The sequence below is a fragment of the Solanum dulcamara genome, chromosome 8, assembly GCF_947179165.1.
Source record: "Solanum dulcamara chromosome 8, daSolDulc1.2, whole genome shotgun sequence".
Taxonomy (NCBI): Eukaryota; Viridiplantae; Streptophyta; class Magnoliopsida; order Solanales; family Solanaceae; genus Solanum; species Solanum dulcamara.
In genome coordinates this window covers 76,339,881-76,363,700 of record NC_077244.1, presented here as the reverse complement: position 1 = coordinate 76,363,700, position 23,820 = coordinate 76,339,881, and the positions used below count along the sequence as shown (strand labels likewise).

Sequence of the window (23,820 nt, the reverse complement as noted above, 5' to 3'; positions counted from 1 at the left end):
AATGCCACAGACTCCAACCAAAACTCGCACTTTGAGAATTTAGCATAAAGTTGCTGGTCTCTCAAGGTCTGGAGCACAACCCTCAAATGTTGCACGTGCTCCTCTCTACTCCGTGAGTATACTAGTATATCATCGATGAGTACAATCACAAAAGAGTCAATATAAGGACTGAATACTCGAGTCATAAGGTCTATAAAAGTTGTTAGGGCATTAGTAAGTCCAAAAGACATCACAAGGAAATCGTAGTGGCCATAGCGAGTCCGAAACGCAGTATTAGGAATGTCGGCTTCTCTAATCCGCAACTGGTGGTAGCTAGACCTCAAGTCAATATTAGAAAACACAGTCGCACCCTGAAACTAGTCGAATAGATCATCGAAACGAGGCATGGGGTAACGGTTTTTCACCGTCACCTTGTTCAGCTGCCTATAATCAACACACATCTGCATAGTCCCATCCTTCTTCTTAACAAATAGGACGGGTGCACCCTACGGCGACACACTCGGGCGAATAAATCTCTTACCTAAAAGATCCTCAAGCTGCACACTGAGCTTCTTGAGCTCTGCGGGGACCATACGGTAAGGTGGTATAGAAATAGGCTTAGTGCCCGGCTTCCAAATCTATGGAAAAGCCAATATCTCTCTCTGGGGGTAGACCAGGTAGGTCAGTAGGGAAGACATCAGTATACTCCCTAACCACAGGAACTGAATCAATAGTAGGGGCCTTACTGGACACATCACGGACACAAGCTAAGTATGCTAAGCACCTGGATGCAACTAGCCGTCGGGCCCGCATAAAGGATATGATCCCAGTCGGTGAGCGACTATAAACACCCTGCCACAAGACCGGGGGAATACCAGGCATTGCTAATGTAACGGTCTTGGCATAATAGTCCAAAACCGCATGATGAGGGGATAGCCAATCCATGCCCAGAATAACATCGAAGTCCAGCATATCAAGTAAAATAAGATCTGCCCGAGTCTCATGCCCCTAAATAGTCACCACACAGGATCTACAAACCTGATCCACTACTAAAGAATCCCCTACCGGGGTCGAAACATATAACGGGAGCTCAAGTGACTCATAAGGAATACCCAAACGTGGAGCAAAATATATAGACACATAGGAATACGTGGAACCTGGATCAAATAAAGCTGAAGCAGTCTGCTGACAAATAAGGATAGTACCTGTGATAACATCATCTGATGCCTCAGCCTCTGCCCTCGCCGGAGCAGCATAGAAGTGGCCCTGTCGGCCTCCCCCACGAATATTCGCCCTACCACCTGACCTACCTCCCCGGGAACCTTCTCGAACACCCTATTGACCATCGCCGCAGCCGTGGCCTTGATCTATACCTCCTGGTGGAAGTGGTGCTACTACCAACAGTCTAGCCCGGCCGGGACATTCCCTAGCCCAGTACTCTAGTGAGCCACAATCGAAGCATCCTGAAGCTGAGCGACCCTTGATAACTCATCCGCAGTAGGAAGAAAGCAGACCTGATTCCCTCGAGCTTTGCCCTGTAGTGGAACCCCCCGAATGGGGCTGACTACCCTCAACTGCTGGCAGGGCGGCCTGAATCGGCCGGCTGGACTGACCCTGCTGGTACCTATCCTGCTGAAACCGCTGGCGGGGCCTGTCATAACTATCATGGCCTCTAGAATGTGACCCACTGAAGCTACCCTGATGCCTGGGTCTCTTATCGCTTCCCCCTTGGGCCTGGCGATGAATAATTTCGATCGTGCGGGCATGATCCACCACATCCAGAAAAGAGCGGCCCGCAGAAACAAGGTGCTCGGTCCCCAATCTCAGGTAAGGTCTTAATCCACGCACAAAACATCGTACCCGCTCCTCCTCAGTAGGTAGAATCATAGTGGCATGTCGGGAAAGCTGATGAAATCTAGCCTCGTACTCTGCAATCGTCATGTGGCCCTGCTCCAACCGAGTAAACTGATCCTGAAGTCGGTCCCGAACACTCCTAGGGATGTATCGAGCTAAGTAAGCCTCTGAGAACTGGGCCCATGTCAATGGTGGTGACCCAGCTGGTCTGGACTGCAAATAAGAGCGCCACCACTGTCTGGCTGCCCCTCTAAACTGGTGAGCAGTGAAGTCGGCGCCTCTGGACTCCACAAGACCCAAGGAATGGAGCTGCTCTTGACAGGTAGTCAAGAACTCCATGGCATCCTCGCCAGTGGCTCCAGAAAATATCGGGGGCGATAGCCTCTAAAATATCCCTAACATCTTCTGATCCTGTAATGACATCATACCCTCTGGATTGCTGGCGGGGGTGCAACAACTGGTGGAGGCAGTTGAACCTCAGGTACTGGCTGAACAAGCGGATCCCGCGGTGCTAGTATGCCTGATACTGGGGTCGGGGCCTGTGGTACAACTCCAATAGCCGTGAGGAGCTGCACAATCGCTGCCTGTAGTGCAGGGGTCATAACTGGTGCAGCTGGAGGCTGTGCTGGTGGTGGTGGTCCCTCTGGCTGAGTAGGAATAGGAGCGTCCTGATGATCCTCTACCAGCTCTGGCTCTATCTCTGGGTTGGGAGCTGGTGCTGCTCTCCTACCTATCCCACGAGGACGACCTCTAGGCATGTCGGGCCTTGGTGCGTTATCATTACCGGTGGTACCGTGCGTACGAACCATTCCTGTGAAAGAGTGAGTGGGACAAATGAGATTTCACAGAATCAATAAGACACAACACTGTACGAAATGATACAACATAGAGAATGTTCCTAATGACATCCTGTAGCCTCCCGAAGATAAGTTACGGACGTCTCCGCACCTATCCGCGAGACTCTACTAGACGTTAGCTCTGTACAAGTGAGACCAACGAACCTAGGGCTCTGATACCAACTTGTCACGACCCAATTTTGTAAGTCATGATGGCACCTACTATAACCCTCTAGTAGGTAAGCCAACCCGTCAACCCGGAACTTCAAGTAATGTGTTTGAAGGCTAAAACTATATAAGAGCATTGAATTATAAAAGTAAACAGAATGAATAAGCGGAAGTAAACCAAAACATGTTTTAAATAACTAAAGATCCCTCCCAGAACCTGGAAATCACAAGTACAGAGCTGCTATAAAATAAAAGACGAGTACAAGTCCCAAAAGTGGACCAGACATATATATACAACAACTGGCTAGTCTCAAAAGGCAAAAGACGGGCCATCCATTCTGAAGGAGACAGAAGTGATCCAAAAACGCCAAGTTATCACCCTAGTCTCCGAATCTGACTGCAACAAGCTCGATCTATTCGTGACAGTAGCTGGTACTCGGTCCTGCATCACGAAAGTAGATGCAGAGTGTAGTATGAGTACCAAAACAACAGGTACCCAGTAGGCATCATAGGCCGACTGAGCAGAAAAGGTGAAAACAATATGAAAAAGAGGAATAAGCCTAAATAGGAATCAACATAAGCATCTAAAGTGAAAAGAGTACTATCTACGAGAGCTACAGCTAACTATACCCAACTGGAACCCCATAAGCCCAGCCGGGACACTCGTACACAAGTTAAATAAAAACCCGAACGAACCCCCATAAGTTCGCCGAGTACACAGAATAGCTACAACTACCAAGGCTAGGAACCAATAATATGCGATGTCAGGAACCGAAGTACTGTATCATTTCCAAAACCCAGAATCTCCAAGAGTCAATCGATCTAGGGGTGACTTAGGGGTCGAGGCCAGGACTGGGACCCAGATGCTCGCCCGAATATTCAAAGTGGCCAAGGCCGGGACTGGGTACCCCGATGCTTGCCATAATACATAAGTGCGGGACTGGATACCCGGATGCTCGCCGTAATACATCGGTGCGGTCGAGGCCGGGACTGTGTACCCGGATGCTCGCTGTAATACATCGGTATGATCGAGGCCAGGACTGGATACCCGGATGCTCGTCATACTAGCAAGTCGGCAGAGGCCGGGACTGAGTACCCGGATGCTCCCCGATAATTCAGAACGGAGGCCGGGACTGGGTACCCAGATGCACATAGATAATTTATCCAATGGTTTCGAATATATCCTTTCCAACTAATCAACAACAGTACCGAGAATTTCCTCCCCAATGTGTTAACTGATAAGCCGCCAAAACTTGAACCGGAGCCGAAGCCAAACGATCACGAATTCTAGTATTGCCAACGCATCTCAAAAGTTATGACTATACCGAGTTATGGGTGGGAGTGTTATTAAGAGTAAGGGTATCGCCTAGCTAAGGCCAACTACTAGGCACTAGCCCGCTACACCATTCTACAGGGATCTAAGTCCACCGGAGCGACGCCGGGCATATAAAGAAAGTTTACATCCTATACTAAGGCCAACATACTCCACAGTATCAACAACATGCTCATTCAACTCTCCTTATAATACTAACAAATAACGATAAGATACACATGCTTCTAAATACCTGAAAAACCTGATAACAAGCCTAAATCATGATTTCTAACACCTATACTAAGGCCAACATACTCCACAGTATCAACAGCATGCTCATTCAACTCTCCTTATAATACTAACAAATAACGACAAGATACATCTGCTTCTAAATACCCGAAAAACCCGATAACAAGCCTAAAACATGATTTCTAACACCTGAGATATACAATTAAACTACCCAACCAAAATCCCAACTATTTCAACATGCTTTCACACATTCCAACTCAATCTAAAGAAAGGTAAACCGTAGCCTACCTGTAGGCCAAACACGCGGGCTCCAAATCACTGTGCTGGAGCTTTTCCCTTTCGAACGGCCTCGGAACGCTGCCAAGCTGTCAAAAATAGAACCACAACGTCGATACGGTCGTTTAGACACTAATTTCATAATTTTTGGAAATGGACCAATTTTGGGGTCGAAAACGGGAATTGTGGGGCCCACATACGAAATTCCAGATTTGACCCCCAAAACAGGTTCTACACGTCACCCCAAGCACACAAATCAGATTTATAACATAATTCGGGGTGGGAAATTACGTAAGACGATCAAAAATCAATTCCCACATTTTTAAACTAAGAAAACGATATAAGGCAGCCTCCTTACACGTCGATTTCTCAAAAACGAAATACTGTCAATCAAAACAAATTATACCATGACGTTCCTTGCGAAAAACCCCACAATCTAGCCTCAAGAATCACTCAAAACGGAGTTATATTGACCAAGATACACTCTTTCAATTTTCAACAAAATTTCATTCCGAAAATGACTAAATCTGCTGCTTAAAATCAATTTATTACCTCGAACGACGTGCCAAAAATAGATTCTGAAACTTCCACGATGTTCTCCTTAAATTTCCACGCAAGATAGCCTCTGGAATCACCCAAATCGGATTTATATTGGTCAAGATATAACTTGTCAAAGTTCTTCAAAAATCCATTCCGAAAATGGATACTGCTGCAAATAAAATCACGATTTTTACCAGAATCGAATACTCCAAATCAGTTTTCAGTTTCTCCAATGCATTCTCCACGAAAAACCTCACAATTTTGCCTTTTGAATCACCCAATTTGGAGCTCTAGAACTCAAGAAATGAGGGTTCAAAGTTGAGGAGAAAAATCTGAAAATATTCTGCACTGCTGCAGATTTTCTGGTTTTTGCCACAATTTAAAATCTCCGAACGAACTTTCGGAATTCGTTCGGAATCAGATAAAAATAAACAAAATATGCTACCCCACTAAATTTGACGTTGCGGACTCAATGGCTCATTCAGAATTCCCATACGAGATCATTTTAATAAAAAGTGGGTCCCACATCCAAGAGTCATTTTCCACAACGGGTCTCGATATTAGCTCGGGAGCCTCGGGAAGCGAACGAAAGGTCGTTCCTGACCAAAATTGACATTTCAGAACTAACTGCGATGTCAGAATTTTTATTCGAGCGCGTTTTCCAAGAATATTGACCAAAGTCAACTATAGGCTAAATTTCAAAGTCAAATGCGCCAAATGGCCCCAAACTCGTATCAATTGCCTCGATAGTCATTCCAAAAGTGTTACTAGCCTAATTTGGTCATTCCGAAGCTGATGGAACCATCATAATTTGAATCCGAGATCTCGTTGACCCAAAACTCGAAAAGTCGCAACTAAACTAACTTAGGCCTTTAAAATACCAAAATGGACTCGAGACCTCTAAAAAATCAAACAACACTTCTTCTAGACCAAAAACCATCTCCTGAATCCAACGGAGTTGTCGGAATTCTATCCCGAGCATCGGAACTCCAAAAGTTGACCAAAGTCAAACCTTAGATTAAAGTTCCTCAAATTCTCAACTCAAGGCCTCAAATCTTCGTTACATCTCCAAAACTGATTCCGTAAAGTCTCCTAAGCCTATTTCGACATTTCGGAGCTGCTGGAATCGACGGAATTCCATTTTGAGACCCGTAGCTCCAATTGACCCCAAATACCACTTTTTAACACTTAAAGCTTATGAAACTCAAAATTTCCAAAGACTTAACTTTTCATAGGATTTTCTAAAAATCAACACCCGGTAACAATTAGAAATGACTCGGGGTATCTAAAGGGAGAGGTAAAATGGTCATTTTACAAAAATTCCAAAAATGACCTTGAGGGTCATTACATTGCTTGATTTTGGTTTTTCGATTGAGGTAGGTTATGGTTTTTATTCTATATCATAGATAGACTCTTAATAGTGATTGATATTCATTGGGTAATGTGTGAAGTTTACTACGCATTTAATTGTTGTGGTTTGGATGGTTGATATGTTGTTGTGATTGGTCTGAAATCCTAAGGCCATGAAATCCATAATCTTGAACTTGCCCTATCAAAAATGGTGCCTTGAATAAAGAAGGCTTGATGAAATATTGTTAATGAAGTGGAATGTAATCATGAAGAATGATAAATTAATTATATTTGGATCGGGTGTCACGTTCCGACACATTATAATTGGATCGGGTGTCACGTTCCGACATGGTATATTTGGATCGGGTGTCACGTTCCGACACATTATAATTGGATCGGGTGTCACGTTCCGACACGGTATGTTTGGATCGGGTGTCACGTTCCGACACGGTATATTTGGATCAGGTGTCATGTTCCGACATGGTAATATTAAAGAAAAACAGATTAAAATAACTTAATACTACCCAATCTCCAATAACTCATTTTCCAAAAGAGTGTGATGTGGAGGCTTGAGTCCTCATATGTGATCTTAATGTTGTTGATTGGTTATGAAATTGTTCATTGTGTTGTCACTTGATCTTGATCTTGTTGGTTGCTACCTGTTAAGTGCTACAGTTGATTTCCCGTTATTACTTATTGCATATTGATTCCTATTTTGAGTCGGCCGATGATACCTACTTAGTACATGTTGTCCTGTACTGACCCCTACTTGTATCTTTCTTTGTTTTATTTGTGGAGTGCAGCGAGTCTTCCATTGGTTTCGACTCGACCTCAATTCTAGTCAGTGTCCAGTTCATCGGATTGCAAGGTGAGCTATCCTTCTAGCTGGCGATGGAATCTCTTGTCATGGCATGACGTCCTTAGTTTTCGGACACGTTATGTTATTTATTTGGTGTTTGATAATTCGAGACTTAGTTTTAGAATTTAGATGTCCTTCGTGTGATGACTTTCAGGTTTTGGGAAATCGTATAAGTTTGAGCTTCCGCGTTATTATTGTTATATTTATTAGTTGGGGTTTGTATCGTTGGTTCTCCCACCTAGGAGGTTAAGTGTGGGTGCCACTCACGGCCTATTTTTGGATCGTGACAAAGAAGGAGGAGGGGGAGGAGGACGAAAGCAGCAAAAGAATAAGGAAGAAGGAGGAAGAAGAAAAGATCATTAATGGCTGAAAGCATAAGACCAGAGAACAAAAGGAAAGCGTAACGAAAAATGCAATGTGCTTGAAATTGAAAGTGATTCAATGGTCATTTTATGTAATTAGTGATACTTACGTAATTTTGAATAAATTTTTTGATTGAATAGACATTTTATCTGACTTCCCTTCCTTGTACCAAAAAATAATGTAGGCTTATAGACATCAAGTGTAACAGACAAAATGAACATTTTATCTATTTTTTCTCTCATTTTATTGAAAATAATCGAAATTTATAGACGTCAAGTATATCAGGATAATATTCTTTTGAAGTACTATAAATCGTATGAGAACAACCACTTGTTGTTATTATTTCAAAAACTATTTACTATTAAACAACTTTCTAATATATAAATGAAATATTGATAAAAACACTCTTAACTAATTTAAACACAAAAATGTTCCAAGAAATATTCATTAAAGTTTCTATAATTATTAGTTTGAACTTCACCAATTATTTTTGGAATTTGAACTCCATAAATAATTTATGGAGTTTGAAACAACTTTTCTCACTTAAATTATGAATATTTGAACTTATAAAAGTTTGATTCATGAAGTTTGATATTCCAATAAGTTGTGTTGAAGTTTTAATTGTCAAAAAATTAAACTTACGCATCATGTGTTGAAGTTGTTTTGTGTTTCAATTAAAAGTACTTTCTGTAAATTCGTTTTATACTGAAATTTGGTTACGTTTCATGAATTACATTTAAAACGATAGTTAAATTCTGTTTCCCGACTCAAAAATCAATAATCCATCTTATTTTTGTCATATTTGAATGCAGAAAAAATTGAAGTAAAAAAGTATTCTACTCTAAATAATAACAATGATTTTCTTTTGAAGCGCATATGTATGTATATATTACAATCACCCACCATTATTCATCTATTACAATCACTTATTGAGTATGAATAAATTTAAATTATTAAAATCTATAATAAAGTCATACTATCGTTAAGTTGTTATTAGTCCGAGGATTTTTGCAAACATGACATTATATCATTATTCATCCACTTGCATAGTTACTGTCCATCATTATCAACTTTCATTGCCATATCGATCACCATATTTAGCCATCATTTACGATTATCATCATAAGCTACCTCATCACACTAATTATCTATCAATCATTATCAATAATCAACACCACGACACCACCAGTCATCAATATATATGACCAATCACTGCTATCAAACACCATTATCATTAGATATTACTATCATACATTGCACAATCAACTACCACCACAAATCACTATTATTGATCATTCCATCCACCATCATCACTAGCTACTATTTATAATCACCATCATTGGAAGGTAACACTATATTTTGCTTACTTAAAACAAATACTTTTATTAGGTAAGCCAAATATTGAGACAAACAACCAAGATCAGAACTTTCTAAAAAATTGAAAATTACAAATCAAAAGCAAACTAAATAATTGCCATAGTATAATAATTTTTTTACGGACATATATAATTAGAATTAAAATTATTTTTGAGTTATTTATAATATGTTAAGTGGATTTTTGATCTAATAGTAGATAAATTTGAATCATTTTTAATATATTAAGGACATTTTTATCCCAAGGGACAAAATTTGATCCAATAAATAGAAAAGACACCAAACACATTTTTCAATCATTTCTAATATATTGAAAATATTTTTTGAATTTTTTCCGCTTATTTATTATTTTTCTAAAAAAATTAAAATGTCATCAGAGACTATCTGTTCTCTTCTTCATTTTCCACCTTCATTCGGGCCCAGTAAATAGTTATTCAAATATTTGAGTCACAAGATTAGATTCTCGTAAACCCCACTTTTCTCTCATTGAAAAAGCACAATCCGCGACCAAACATGAAGAAGCACTTCACACCGTAGATCTCATGTCCAATCAACGGCTAATTTCCATTTTCTGCTTCTCACACGGATCGACATTGCTATCCGTCGGATTAACAAATAAATTCCCCAAAATTTAGCGGCCACGATTTTAAGCCCGCCTCATTTCAAACCGTCCTCCAAATCCACGACGCCCAAATTCATCAACTATAAATACCCCTACCATCCCCTCATTTCTCATCAGTAATTACATCCAAATTCAAAACCCTAGAAACTTTTTCTTCTTCAATTCTCTGTGTGAAAATGTCTGGTCATGGAAAGGGAGGCAAGGGATTGGGCAAGGGAGGAGCCAAGAGGCACAGGAAGGTTCTAAGAGATAACATCCAGGGCATCACTAAGCCAGCTATTCGCAGGCTTGCTCGTAGGGGTGGTGTGAAGCGTATCTCTGGTCTCATCTATGAGGAGACCCGTGGAGTTCTAAAGATCTTTTTGGAGAATGTGATTCGTGATTCTGTCACCTACACTGAGCACGCCAGGAGAAAGACTGTTACTGCTATGGATGTTGTTTATGCCCTTAAGAGACAGGGAAGGACTCTCTATGGATTTGGTGGTTAGAGTTGTTGTTTTTATGTTGGAATACTGGTAGTAAAGGTAGGTTTTAGTTTACAATTGCGTTTATGGCTGTTTTCGTTCTGTGAAGTGTTGATCTTATGCTCTAGATGTTGTAATTTCTCATTACATTATCAATGAACAGAGTTCAGTTTTTAGTAATTACATTGGTCGTCTTCCGGCTGCTGATTTATTTTTGCTAATTGATTCATCTAAACTGATTATTATATGTGCAATCCTTCAGAAGTTTAACCATTACACCTGGCAATTTTTATGAGATTTTAAGCAAGAGAGATGAAACAGGCATACCAATATGAGATTTAAAAATTATTTGATTGTTTACCAGAGAGAGGATACATCACATACTAGAAATTTTATTACTCTTTACAACAGAGTCCATTTTTATCAATTTGACAAGTATGCCAAATGCTTAAATTTTAGTTCGTTGCTTCTACATTTTGATCAACATGGTAAATGAGTTGTCAATGTTTGCATTTTCATCAATAGTTTGATCATAGTTCTGGATTTGGATCATGATTATCTATTCCCTCAGCCCGCAGAGTTGTATCTTCATTAGCACCTCCATCTTGATCATCATTTTGCTCATTTAGCTCCTCCTTGTTGATCATTAGGAATCTGTTCATTAGCCCATTCATCTTGATCAGTGTTTTGCTCATTAGCGCCTACATGTTGTGCGTTAACATCCCCTCCTTGTTCATTAGGAACCTGTTCATTAGCATCTCCATCTTGATCAGCATTCTGCTCATTAGCATCTCCATCTTGATTATTAGGACCTTGTTCAATTGGGCCATGGTTGCGTCTGCCACAAATTACTCATTTGTTAGAACATCTTACAAGTTATACCATATATGTGTAGAGTCTCAATTTACAAATTTGTAATTATAAACTTACAATGTCATAATGAATATTCCTTCTCTAAGATACCTGGAATATTGAGCGATTGCAATCTGGAGAAATCATAAATTCTGTCAGATTTTTTTTATTTTAACAAAGAACAAAATCGTCCTCTGGTACTTACAAGTTTCCACCCAAGCAGGTTTCTACATTTGATACAGTAAGTATAGGCTAGGGTTTTGCCATCTACTACTAGATGATATCCCTCATCCTCTGGTACTTCAACATTAAACCTGCATATATAGAGGTTTGTAACATATGCATATATGCCTCAGACTGCAAAAAAATAATTTAAGCTGGTCTGTAAAACCCAATTTCCAAACATGAGACCTACATATTATGAAAGACCCATGCATGATTGGATATCTGCAAAATGTACAAGACAAGAAAATGAGCTTGGTCAAGAATATAACAGAGTGCTGAATTAATCACAGTTCACGATACAAATAGCTGTCAAAGATTGAATCTTACATGTTCTCTTTATGAAATGAAGGGCAATTTTATCAAAAGAGACAATTCGTTACAGTTAAGAACAATTAAGAAGAAATTCAAAACATTTACTTTGGAGTATCAAAGAAAATGTATGTAGCCCACAAATGACAGAACCATTTGGTTTGTTATAACAAATTGCTAGAAATGATGCAGTGCGAGTGAGAATCCATACATTAGCAAAGTGATCCCTGACGAATGCAATTCGAGTTCTGCAGATACGACAATGGATGCAATCTTGATCAGGGATTTCATCGTAGTAAAGAATAAAGGGCCTTCCCATTGTATCAACTTTGTTGAATCGAGAACAAACTCCTAATAGATATGTTACAGAAACAATATCACAGATGAATTGCCGAATTATGAATGGAAAAAAAGACAACTGATTATGAATGTAAAAAGAACAGAGGTGGTGGAAAATGAGAATTCAAGAAAGTCAAAAAATGGCTGGTGATTAATACTTCTGAAATGATGAGACTAGCTTTTGATATAAAAGAATAAATTCTTGATTCTTGAATGAATCAAGTTGAGAAGAGTTATATATCTTGATGACCGTTCAACTCAGATAAGAGGGAAATTTGTTTTCCAGTTATGTTTCCTTTTTCTCCTATTTTCTTTTACTTATGAGGAATACAGATCTTCAATTATGTTACTGATAACCTGATATATGTGACTCTATTGGTCTAATTTCAGCAACGGAAAAGACTTATATTTGCCCCTCTATTATAAAAAAATAAGTTATGTTTGTCCACCGTCATACTTAATGAACAAAATATACCCAATAGTCATACTTTATTAGTTTATAGTTATATTAACCCTTAATTTACTCGTTAAAACTTTATTTTCAGTTTTAAAAAGTCATGTGTATCTTATTGAACGAAAAAGATAAGGGAACATATTATTTGTTGGACTGGAATGTTGCACTTGATCTTAGTCAATAATCAAGCTAAAATGTACAACAAGGAGTGTTTTGCTCATAAGAGTATTAACACTCATGTTCTTGTTATAATATTTTAATTTTATATTCCTTAATATTTCTTTTGCCTTTTTTGGTTTTTGCTCAATTCATTCTGTTTTTTTTTTCTTTCCACTGTATACAATTTTCGGAATAGGGTAAAAAATGCTCTTAATATGTTAGAAATGACTTTAAAGTATGCTCTTTCTACCTATCAGATCAAGTTTACCCGACCTTTCAACTTTTGGATCAAATATGCCGTTAACGTATTTGAAGTGGTGTTGAGGATTCACTTATTGAGAATCAAGTTTCTACTTCCTCTTCTCCTTGGCTTAACATTAATTTATTTCAATTGGATCTACAAAATGAAGCGTTTATTCCAGACCAAGAGCAGGATTTGCATTAGCTCTTAAAGCCGTTAGGCAGCAAGAGTTTTTAGCAATAAGTCACAACCAGAAACAGACAAAAGTTAAATTGATTTACTATCAAACATCTGTTTTACTTTAAAGATTTCAGAAGGTTACACATTTGCAATACATTAGGTAATTGAACATCAGAAAGCAGAAACTCAAATAAGTATGACATGAGCGCACTGGAACTAGAGTTAGCTTGTCTGGTAAGTCATTATTAAAACAGGTCCTCAATCACACTGACAGAACTCAAAACAGTAAATATGCTCCAAATATTGCAGATCTAGAAATGTCAAATGAAACGGATACCAAGCCTCACATACTACAAAATGACAATAATGTTTTTACCCTTTCTCAAACATTTGCCACATGCTGAACACTTGCATGCAGAAAGCAATTGAAATGAACAAAAAGTGGACTGTGTTATCTTCTCATAACTTCAGGATGAAAGTAAAAACCATTGGATCCACAATTCTCAGCATACCTGTTATATTTAACTTCACCACTTACCCACATAAGCAGCTTATAGAGAACAGTAGTATTAGAGCTCAAACAGGTAAAAAAAATTCAGAGTCAATTGCTTTGTTCCAATCTGAAGTAATAATATGTACTATAATCTAAAAATCAAAAAGAGAAAAAGGAATATCACACAATTATACATTAGCATTTTGTAACGTATGAACTCTATAAGAAAGTTTGAATCTTTCTGCATTTTGATCAGCATGAGTAGGCTATCAATGTCTGCATATTCGTCAATATTATCTATTCCATCAGCCAGTTGATCTACATCTTCTTTCGTTTTGTTGGCTGGCCTCCATCTTGTTCATGATTCTGCTCATTAGCACCTCCATCTTGCTCACCATTTTGATCATTAGTGCCTAAATCTTGTTCATTAGGGACCTGTTTCTGAGCTTCTCCATCTTGATCAGCATTTTGATCATTAGCACGTAAATCTTGTTCATTGGGATTCTGTTCATTAGCGTCTCTGTCTTGATCAGCATTTAGCTCATTAGCGCCTCCATTTTGATCATGATCCTGTTCATTAGTGTCTCCATCTTGATCAGCATATTTCTCATTAGTGCCTCCATCTTGATCAGCATTTTTCTCATTAGCGGCTCCATCTTCATCAGCCTCATTAACACCTACATCTCGATTAACATTTTCATCATTAGCGCCTCCATTTTGATTATGATCCTGTTCATTAGTGTCTCCATCTTGATCAGCATATTTCTCATTAGTGCCTCCATCTTGATCAGCATTTTTCTCATTAGCGGCTCCATCTTCATCAGCCTCATTAACACCTACATCTCGATTAGCATTTTCATCATTAGCGCCTCCATTTTGATTATGATCCTGTTCATTAGTGTCTCCATCTTGATCAACATTTTGATCATTAGTGCCTCCATCTTGATCAGCTTTTTTTTCATTAGCACCTGCATTTTGATCATTAGCGCCTAAATCCTGTTCATTAGAAACCTGTTCATTAACGCCTCCATCTTGCTCAGCATTTTTCTCATTAGCATCTCCATCTTGATCAGCATTTTGATCATTAGCCCCTAAATCTTTTTCATTTGGAACCTGTTCATTAATGCCCCAATCTTGATCATTAGGAGCTTGTTCAATAGCGACTCCAAAGACAGCATCACTCAACGTTTGACCATTCTGGTATATAAGCAGCTCCCTGCAACAAAATACTCATTTGAATTAACACCTTACAAGTCATACTGCATATATACGTGTACAGACAGTCTCAATTTGCAAATTTGTATTTAGAAACTTACAATTTCATAAAGAATCTTCCTACTACAAAATAGTCGGACTCTTGGGTAGTCGCAACCTGAAGAAATCATAAATTCTGTATTTTAAGTAACCAAATCGTCTTGTCGTGAAAATCAAATGCTTTTTAATATTAGCATCTTACAAGGTTCCAGCCGAGCCGCATTCGACAATTGATACAGTAAATATTGAGTAGGGTATTTCCATCTAGTCGTTCTAGCTGACCTCGTCGGTTAAATGGTACAAAAAAATGAAACCTGCATATAATATACAGACCGTAGAAAGAAGCTTAGGCAAATCACAAGATGCTGAAATACCCAATTTTCGAAATCCTGAGACTTACATTCTATTAAAGTACCCTCCATACACTAAGTCATCCGCCTGCAAAGTTTACAAGACAAGAACATAATAAGGTTTTCTGTGCTTAGTCAAGAAATATAAAAGAACTAAGGGATTGAATCCTCTTTATGAAATGAGTAACAATTTCATCAAAATCTAGTGATAATCTTTCTTACATGTCCTAAACGAATGATTGATGCGGAGAGAATCCTTACATTAGGAACGAAATCCTCGATGTATGCAACTCGAGTTTCGCATAAACAGCAAAGGATGCAATCACGTAAGTTCATTAGATGACTGGAAACTCCAAATCGGAGCATTGTTGTAACTCCTGTTACAGAACAAAGTGGAAGAGAAATATGAAAAATGAACTGATTGTGAATGTAACTTTGAGCTGCTGGAAAATGAGAATTCAAGAAAGCAGAAAAATGAACTGTTAATATAGAAAAACCACTTCTTGATTCTTGAATCCAAATTCACTGTTAATTAAGAAAGGAGGGAAATTCAACTAAGTTCTATTTTTTTTTATTTTGGTATTCACTTTGAGAAATCCCTTGAATATATAAAAATTATTATTAAATTAGAACACAATAATGTGAAAGGACTAGAATTTCGAATATCTAAGCTTGAAATTCGGACTCTCTCTGATTAGAAGTTCATTGAAAAAGGCAAGGTTAAATTTTTCCTTCTTCCATCTACTAGACTGCAATTGTCCTTAACGTTAATTATCAGGTTAAAAATATCACTCCTATTTATTGGATCCCAATTGCTCTTTATGGTTAAAAATGTCCTTTCTTCTAACATGATGATGAAATGACATATATGGATCCAATCCATAAATAACTCGATTCATCCGAATTTATTCGTTAATTGTTGGTATTAGATTTTTAAGAACCATTATTTTTAAAGGAATACGAAGCTGGGTTGAACCTACCTTTGGAATTGAAGCTTGTTTGCATCCATGCGAGTTTGGTCCAAAATAGACAATATCACACCATATTAAGAGTATTTTTAAATTGTTCTAGCCCAACAACCGATAGCAGGGCTATGGTTCCTTGAGACAAGTAAGAAGATAGTGTCCGAGTGATTACATAGGTTCCAACTTAGCACCTTTGCACATCTACTTGTTGATTTGCTATCTTTACCCATAGCTTCAATACACATGCACACACTCAAAGAACACTAGTGGGATATGGCAGCCACAAATACTCAGTTTCTATGAGTGATATTTGGAGGGCCGAAAAGGAAGCTCGAACAAAGTGAAAGGGTGCATGTAATTCAGCTCGACTTACAGGGAGAGAAATTCTTTTTTATTGCGTTCCCAACTCTCTCTTTCCCTTTATCCCGTGCCTGAGGAATACATGAATGTCTTTCTCCCGGCTTACTATGATTTTAGGGTGAGAAGAAAGTCATTGCTAGCTCTTTAAACGAATACGTTCTTGGGCCGCAGGAAGAGCATCTCTCTCTGTCTATTCAAGATCCGAGACTGCTAGTTAAGTTGATATTGGTTCCCCATCTCTACTCTCCTATCTTGCTCACCCTGGTTGCGCTCTAGCTTAGTGTTATTAAACTGTGAATCAAGTCAGGAAAAAGAAGTCCAGCTCCAGGCTTCAAGGGAAATGCTTGAATTAAGAGTGGACTTGCCTTGGTCTTCTCTAAGTTCTAGAGATTCAGATTAAGGTAGTTTAGTTCTCTGAGGTTAGTTAATCTCCAAATTAGACCTTGAATAGTAATGTATCATGTGGAAATTAATTTAAGGGGATATTATAGTGTGTGAATTAAGTCCCACATTGGTAGCTAGACGTAAAAACAAGTTACGTTTAATGGTGTGTGTCTTTTTGAAAAAAAATAATATACATGGTGTGTTTGGTAAGAAGGAAAATGTTTTCTAAGGAAAATATTTTTTAGAAAATGTTTTCTTGGAAAACAAGTTGGTTTCTAACTTATTTTCTCATTTTGGTTGGTGAGTGGAAGATATTTTTCGGAAAAAATATTTTATATTTTTTAGTTGGTGAATGAAAATATTTTTCAGAAAATATTATCTTTTATTTTTGACAAGATAGTAGAAAATATACTTTAGCAAAATAGTTTCTGACATGAAAAATTAATCTAGTAATCGATTCAGGACCCGATTCCAACACTCGAATCGGGATCCAACATCAATAATCGTTTCAAAATTCAACCCCGAGACCTGACCCCAACATCAAAACCAGGACATGATCGACCAATTTAGGATCCAACCCTTACATCAGTACCCGACTTTCAAACCAAGACCTAATCTCGACACCCGATGCGTGACCCAACTTTCAAATCGGGACCTAACTCAACTGTTGATCCAAGATTCGACTTTCAAATCTAGACTAAACCCCAACTTTTGAATTGAAATTCGACTACACCCGACTCCAAATCGAACTTTCAAATCGAAATTTGATTTTTTTTTTAAATAATTTTTTTGGGAGAGGGCGGGTGGGCTGGTTGGGGGGAGGGGAGGCGGTCAGGGTTAAAAAAAATAAAATTATCAAAATTTGAAATATTTTTCAAAAATAATTTTAATTTTTTTTGTGAGGGTGGGGGCTGATGGGGGGGCGGGGTAAGGGTGTAAAAAAAATGAAAATTTGAAATTATTTTCAAACATATTTTTTTTTGTGTGTGTACGGGGGGAGGGGGCTGGTAGGGGGGTTGGGAAAAAAAAGATAAATTTTTTCAAATTTGAAATATTTTGTAAAATATAGTTTTTTTTTTGTTGGGAGGGGGATGGGGAGGGAGTTGGTTAGGGGTGGGTAAGAAAAAAACATTATACTTTGAGGTTAGAGGAAAATTTTGGAAAATGTTTTCTTTAGATTTTGGAGTGAATTTATTTTTCTTAAATTTGAGGAAAATAAGTTGATTTGAAAAACAACTTTCAAAACATTTAATCCAATCAAAATGAGAAAATTGAAAAACATTTTCCGGACAATGTTTTCCTTCATACCAAACATAACCACAGACTTGGATCAAAATGGACAATTTTACATCAATTTTTTTTTTCTATTTTCGCATCATAATATTTCACGAGCAACTGTAATACAAAAAGATACATATTTTGATAGACTACTTATGCAACGTAAGCATAAATTCGATTATACTAAAAAAATAAAAAATAAAGATCAACCAATTATCTTTTACATAATTAATAATGAACTAGGAAAGTAAAGTCTTTTTTTGCCCATAAAAAATTGAATTACCATTAGTATTAGTTGCGGGAAAGATGCATTAACATCCCTAGATCTTCTCTCACACGGATCAGATCCCCTTCCAATCAACGGTTAATATTCAGTTTCCATTATTCACATGGATCGCCATTATTATCCGTCGATGATCAAGTAAATCCCCAAATATTTAGCGGCTACGATTTATGCCCCGCCACATTTCGAACTCGTCCATCGAATATAAATACCCACCACCGAAGAGACTTCAGTTCACCCAAATTGAAAACCCTAGAATTTTCATCATCTTCAAATTTCAGTGTGAAAATGTCTGGACGTGGAAAGGGAGGCAAGGGATTGGGAAAGGGAGGAGCCAAGAGGCACAGGAAGGTTCTAAGAGATAACATCCAGGGAATCACTAAGCCAGCTATTCGCAGGCTTGCTCGTAGGGGTGGTGTGAAGCGTATCTCCGGTCTGATCTATGAAGAGACCCGTGGAGTGCTGAAGGTATTTTTGGAGAATGTGATCCGTGATTCCGTCACCTACACTGAGCACGCCAGGAGAAAGACTGTTACTGCTATGGATGTTGTTTATGCCCTTAAGAGACAGGGTAGGACTCTCTATGGATTTGGCGGTTAGATTGGGGTTTTGGTTGGTGTAATGGTATTAGCTGTAGGTTTTAGCTTACAATTGCGTTTATGGCTGGTCTGTAGCCTTTTTTGCATCTTGTTCTGTAGCCTTTTTTATGCCCGGTAACATTTGTAACTTCCAAGACATAATTCCTCCATTCATTTACCTACATTATTATCCACTTTATTTCTATTCAAGACAAGGAAGAATTCTTCACCCGTAAATTGTGGTGTTTCTTCCTTTGTGAAATGGATGTAAAATTAGATGAGATGAAATATGTTTAAGTGTGGAAAAATATTGTAGTGTGAAGTAGTGAAAGAGAGAGTTGAGACAAGAAAATATTCTAAGTCTTCAACTATATTCACTATGAAAAAGAGAGTATTTATATGTTGAAGGAAGATGTTTTTTTGTGGAGCTTTGGACTCTTCAACTAATCCGGAGTTGTTTGAGTCATACATGTTGCTGGGCTGTTGTATCTTGAAGGGTATAAGTCAAGAGTATTACTGCTGGATCGGTGTAGATTATGCCGCAGTAGGCTTGAATCTCCTTAAAGAGGGCGAGATATCGATTACACCAACAATACTAAATTGCAAGAAATGATGCAGAGAGATCCTTACCATGAGAATATAATCCTGGACGACTGCAACTTGAGTTCTGCAAGTATAACAGTGTATGCAGTCATAATAAGGGATATGATGGTATTAAAAAAAAACGTCTGTCATTGTATCAACCAAATCCTAATAGATATGTTATAGAACAAATTCGCTTCAACAAAGAACAAGACTGTCTAACTTCAAATGTAACACAGTTGGTGGGACTGAGAAGAGAATGTTGAGATAACAGAGTAGAAAGTCACTTCTTGATTCTTGAATACAGTTAATTCACGAAGGAGGGAAATTTGAAATTGCTTCACATTGAACAAAATTTTCACCTTTATTAGGGAACAATAAAAATTCTTTTTTGTTTTGCCCCTTAAGAGGATTTTACAATTTCACCCTCCAAGGCTATTTTCTTTTTAATTTCTGACACTAGTCATATTCACATTTTATATTGCATCTTTAACACACATATCACCCACTTAAAATTGTATAGAGAATAAAAAATCGATTATGTTTCCTTATTTTTTTTCCTTTGTATCTGAATAATGTTATTGTTGTGTGACTTTCGACAATATATCTATATTGAGTGTTTGCATCGCGACATATTATTTAGCCATGATTAATTAATGCACATGTTTGTTGCATTAAATTAAGAGGAAGTCATAGAGCAATAAGTTCGAGTTATGAAAGCAATCACTAACCCTTGTATTAAGTTAAATGTCTAAATCATATTTCTTGAAGTGTAGTCTTTCCATTGAACTTGCTAATGTAGAATGGTTTGTGCTCCATATTGTTTTTTTTTTTATATTACATTAAATTACTTAATCAAAATATGTTGAGTTGATTTGGTGTAAACACCCGATGCGATTAAAACAAATAAAACCAGTACCTTAGGCCTCCAAATACTAAAGCCTCTCCTATTTTTAGAGAATTTGAGATTTAAAATAATGATTCCAAATCACATTTTCAAACGTTGAGTTGAAATGATTACTTTATGTTGAATGTTGCAAGCTTAATCAATTACTGTTAGAGTATAGCAAAAGTAAATTCAGATGTGATTGAGGAAGAGAGATGAAGGGATAAATAATATTAAATTCTAAAGTTCCATCTATAACCAAGGTTTCGTGGTGTAGTTGGTTATCACGTCAGTCTAACACACTGAAGGTCTCCGGTTCGAGTCCGGGCGAAGCCATCCATATCTTTTCTTTTTTCTTTCTAAAAGAAAGTTTTCTATGTGCCAAACTGTACTGACTTAAGAGTCATTACTTGAGAAATAGACTTGCTGTGGTGAAGGAAAACTCTACTACAAATTCACGCCAAACAGGACTTGTATTAGGCAGCGATAAGGCAAAAACACACGTATAATCATCCCTCTTGACTAAAGGAATTGTACAGGTTACAGAAGGAAGAAATCCAAATTAGTACAATTTAAGTTAGTCCTTAAAGCCCGACTCCCACTCCTTAGAAAAAGGGGAGAAAACAGAAACCAAGATGACCACAAGCATTCATACTCCTGTGTGGCTTTGAAAAATTCGTTCCCCATAGTCATCCACAAACTAAAGTTCAGTAGCAAAATCTAAGGAAAAATCAGTAATAAAGTAGTAACTTTTAACCAGTCGATTATACCCAAATGCTTGACAGATGACTTTGTATCAAGAAATTAAAAACAAACTAAGCAGCATATACAGAACGGTAGTATCCGAGCTCAAAGACGTAAAAAGTTCAGTCTAGATTGGCTTATTCCAACCTGAAGTAATAATATATACTGCAATCTCAAAACAAAAATGGAAAACAGAATATCACACAATTATGAATTATAGCATTTTGTATAAGAAGAATATCAATGTCTTCATTTTCTTCATTAGTTGGTCCATCGCCCAGGTGGTCTACATCTTCATTCAGTTCATTGGAGCGCCTCCATCTTGATCAGTAGCGTCTCCATCTTGATCAGCATTTTGCTCATTCGCATCTCCATCTTGATCACTAGTGTCTCCATCTTGATCAGTAGCGTCTCCATCTTGATCAGTTGTCTCCATCTTGATCAGTAGCATCTCCATCTTGATTAGTTGTCTCTCCATCTTGATCAGTTCTGTCTTCAACTTGATCAGTTCTGTCTTCATCTTGATCAGTTCTGTCTCCATCTGGATCAGGAGCGTTCCTAAATCTTGTTCATTAGGAACCTGTTCATTATCATCTCCATCTTGTTCAGTATTTTGCTCATTAGCGCCTAAATCTTGTTCATTTGGAACCTGTTCATTAGCGCCTCCATCTTGATCAGTTGTGTCTCCATCTTGATCAGTAGCGTCTCCATCTTGATAGTCATTTTGTTCATTAGCGCCCACATCTTGTTCATTAGGAACCTGTTCATTAGCATCTCCATCCTGATCAGCATTTTGCTCATTAGCACCAAAATCTTGTTCATTAGGAACCTGTTCATTAGCATCTCCATCTTGATCAGCATTTTGCTCATTAGCACCAAAATATTGTTCATTAGGAACCTGTTCATTAGCATCTCCATCTTGATCAGCATTTTGCTCATTAGCACCTAAATCTTGTTCATTTGGAACCTGTTCATTAGCACCTCCATCTTGATCAGTTGTGTCTCCATCTTGATCAGTAGCATCTCCATCTTGATCAGTTGTCTCCATCTTGATCAGTAGCATCTCCATCTTGATCAGTTCTGTCTTCAACTTGATCAGTTCTGTCTTCATCTTGATCAGTTCTGTCTCCATCTGGATCAGGAGCGTTCCTGAATCTTGTTCATTAGGAACCTGTTCATTATCATCTCCATCTTGTTCAGTAGTTTGCTCATTAGCGCCTAAATCTTGTTCATTTGGAACCTGTTCATTAGCGCCTCCATCTTGATCAGTTGTGTCTCCATCTTGATCAGTAGCGTCTCCATCTTGATAGTCATTTTGTTCATTAGCGCCCACATCTTGTTCATTAGCATCTCCATCTTGATCAGCATTTTGCTCATTAGCACCAAAATCTTGTTCATTAGGAACCTGTTCATTAGCATCTCCATCTTGATCAGCATTTTGCTCATTAGCACCAAAATATTGTTCATTAGGAACCTGTTCATTAGCATCTCCATCTTGATCAGCATTTTGCTCATTAGCACTTAAATCTTGTTCATTTGGAACCTGTTCATTAGCGCCTCCATCTTGATCAGTTGTGTTTCCATCTTGATCAGTAGTGTCTCCATCTTGATCAGTCGTGTCTCCATCTTGATCAGTAGTGTCTCCATCTTGATCAGTCGTGTCTCCATCTTGATCAGTAGTGTCTCCATCTTGATCAGTAGCATCTCCATCTTGGTCAACATTTTGCTCATTAGGGTCTCCATCTTGATCTGCATTTTCCTCATTAGCGCCTAAATCTTGTGCCTCATTTAGACGAAGCAACGGTACATCATTCCATAAACTAAGCTTGTTCCTGCCACAAAATACTCATTTGTATTAACCCTTACAAGCCATACCGCTTATGTGTACACTCTCAATTTGCATGTTTGTAATTAGAAACTTACAATTTCATAAGGAATCTTCCTTCCCTAATAAGAATGCTCTGTTGGGCGACTGCAATCTGGAGTAACAAAAAATTCAGTATTTTTTAAACTAGCAACAAAATTTTCTTGTTCATGAAAACATAATGCTCTTTGATATTAGTATCTTACAATTTTCCACCCAAGCATCGCCCCACATCGGCCACAGTTAGCATTGGCTACGGTAGTTCCTAATAGTTGTCGATGATAATTCACGTTGTCTGGTACAACAACATTAAACCTGCATATATAAATGAGCCTTAGACCGCAAAAAAAAGTGTATACAGATCTCAAGTTGCTGAATATCAGATTGCATGAAATCATGAGACTTACACCCTATTAAAGAGCCCTCTTGGCCACTGCAAAATGTTCAAGAAAATGAGCATAATAATACACAAGAATTAATTAAGCATTGAATCTAAAATATTGAAATCACATGCAAGTTCATCAAATAGAACAATTCGGAAGAAGTAATATTCGAATCCTTACCAACCGAATATAATCGTGGATGCGTGCAACTTGATTTCTGCACCTATGACAGTGGATGCTATCATGACGAGGGATAACATCCTGGAATTCAACTGAATAGCATCTAATCATTGTCGAATGAAGAAGCAGCAACTCAGAGAGGAGATTATATCAAAATGAAAAAAATGCAGTAGAATGAATTTAATGGAAATGAGAAGAGAGAATGTTGATAAATATACAGAACTCACTTCT

At 37.9% G+C, this 23,820-nt stretch overlaps 5 protein-coding genes, 1 long non-coding RNA gene and 1 other non-coding gene across 7 annotated transcripts; 3 read left to right on the top strand and 4 right to left on the bottom strand.

The window, feature by feature from the left end:
- Positions 1–3,102: 3,102 nt before the first annotated feature.
- LOC129901249 (uncharacterized) lies at positions 3,103–5,533 on the bottom strand. Its single transcript, XR_008769796.1, has 3 exons — positions 5,227–5,533; positions 4,687–4,763; positions 3,103–3,279 (listed from the first exon to the last, which is right to left on the bottom strand). It is a non-coding gene; the product is annotated as an uncharacterized LOC129901249 (long non-coding RNA).
- A 4,323-nt stretch (positions 5,534–9,856) lies between these two features.
- On the top strand, positions 9,857–10,426 carry LOC129898783 (histone H4-like). The gene has a single exon (XM_055973461.1). The coding sequence runs from the start codon at positions 9,959–9,961 to the stop codon at positions 10,268–10,270; it is 312 nt and encodes a 103-aa protein (XP_055829436.1). The 5' UTR covers positions 9,857–9,958; the 3' UTR covers positions 10,271–10,426.
- Positions 10,427–10,867: 441 nt separating this feature from the next.
- LOC129900201 (protein yippee-like At3g08990) lies at positions 10,868–12,104 on the bottom strand. The gene is made up of 5 exons (XM_055975126.1): positions 11,844–12,104; positions 11,514–11,545; positions 11,304–11,412; positions 11,177–11,232; positions 10,868–11,084 (listed from the first exon to the last, which is right to left on the bottom strand). Exons 1-5 carry the CDS (start codon positions 11,949–11,951, stop codon positions 10,868–10,870), a joined length of 522 nt encoding a protein of 173 aa, XP_055831101.1. The 5' UTR covers positions 11,952–12,104.
- A 1,416-nt stretch (positions 12,105–13,520) lies between these two features.
- Positions 13,521–15,573, bottom strand: LOC129898777 (uncharacterized). Its single transcript, XM_055973451.1, has 5 exons — positions 15,364–15,573; positions 15,153–15,190; positions 14,955–15,066; positions 14,815–14,870; positions 13,521–14,714 (listed from the first exon to the last, which is right to left on the bottom strand). Exons 1-5 carry the CDS (start codon positions 15,466–15,468, stop codon positions 13,817–13,819), a joined length of 1,209 nt encoding a protein of 402 aa, XP_055829426.1. The 5' UTR covers positions 15,469–15,573; the 3' UTR covers positions 13,521–13,816.
- A 3,017-nt stretch (positions 15,574–18,590) lies between these two features.
- LOC129898785 (histone H4-like) lies at positions 18,591–19,920 on the top strand. The gene has a single exon (XM_055973463.1). The coding sequence runs from the start codon at positions 18,661–18,663 to the stop codon at positions 18,970–18,972; it is 312 nt and encodes a 103-aa protein (XP_055829438.1). The 5' UTR covers positions 18,591–18,660; the 3' UTR covers positions 18,973–19,920.
- A 760-nt stretch (positions 19,921–20,680) lies between these two features.
- On the top strand, positions 20,681–20,754 carry TRNAV-AAC (transfer RNA valine (anticodon AAC)). The gene has a single exon. It is a non-coding gene; the product is annotated as a tRNA-Val (tRNA).
- Positions 20,755–21,206: 452 nt separating this feature from the next.
- On the bottom strand, positions 21,207–23,770 carry LOC129898776 (uncharacterized). The gene is made up of 5 exons (XM_055973450.1): positions 23,590–23,770; positions 23,434–23,459; positions 23,233–23,341; positions 23,086–23,141; positions 21,207–22,994 (listed from the first exon to the last, which is right to left on the bottom strand). Exons 1-5 carry the CDS (start codon positions 23,698–23,700, stop codon positions 21,461–21,463), a joined length of 1,836 nt encoding a protein of 611 aa, XP_055829425.1. The 5' UTR covers positions 23,701–23,770; the 3' UTR covers positions 21,207–21,460.
- Positions 23,771–23,820: the final 50 nt, after the last annotated feature.

Bases quoted from the DNA above. Each gene is read 5' to 3' on its own strand.
- LOC129898777 (XM_055973451.1), bottom strand. From the start codon at position 15,468: ATGCTCCGATTTGGAGTTTCCAGTCATCTAATGAACTTACGTGATTGC. The intron at 15,191-15,363 runs GTAAGGATTCTC...TAAACTTTGCAG, and splicing joins TCGAGGATTTCGTTCCTAAT to GCGGATGACTTAGTGTATGG. The intron at 14,871-14,954 runs GTAAGATGCTAA...TGATTTCTTCAG, and splicing joins TGCGGCTCGGCTGGAACCTT to GTTGCGACTACCCAAGAGTC.
- LOC129898776 (XM_055973450.1), bottom strand. From the start codon at position 23,700: ATGATTAGATGCTATTCAGTTGAATTCCAGGATGTTATCCCTCGTCAT. The intron at 23,342-23,433 runs GTAAGTCTCATG...TTATATATGCAG, and splicing joins AGAGGGCTCTTTAATAGGGT to GTTTAATGTTGTTGTACCAG. The intron at 22,995-23,085 runs GTAAGTTTCTAA...ATTTTGTGGCAG, and splicing joins GGAAGATTCCTTATGAAATT to GAACAAGCTTAGTTTATGGA.
- LOC129898783 (XM_055973461.1), top strand. From the start codon at position 9,959: ATGTCTGGTCATGGAAAGGGAGGCAAGGGATTGGGCAAGGGAGGAGCC.
- LOC129898785 (XM_055973463.1), top strand. From the start codon at position 18,661: ATGTCTGGACGTGGAAAGGGAGGCAAGGGATTGGGAAAGGGAGGAGCC.
- LOC129900201 (XM_055975126.1), bottom strand. From the start codon at position 11,951: ATGGGAAGGCCCTTTATTCTTTACTACGATGAAATCCCTGATCAAGAT. The intron at 11,546-11,843 runs GTATGGATTCTC...TACATTTTGCAG, and splicing joins TCAGGGATCACTTTGCTAAT to ATATCCAATCATGCATGGGT. The intron at 11,413-11,513 runs GTAGGTCTCATG...CTATATATGCAG, and splicing joins GCATGGGTCTTTCATAATAT to GTTTAATGTTGAAGTACCAG.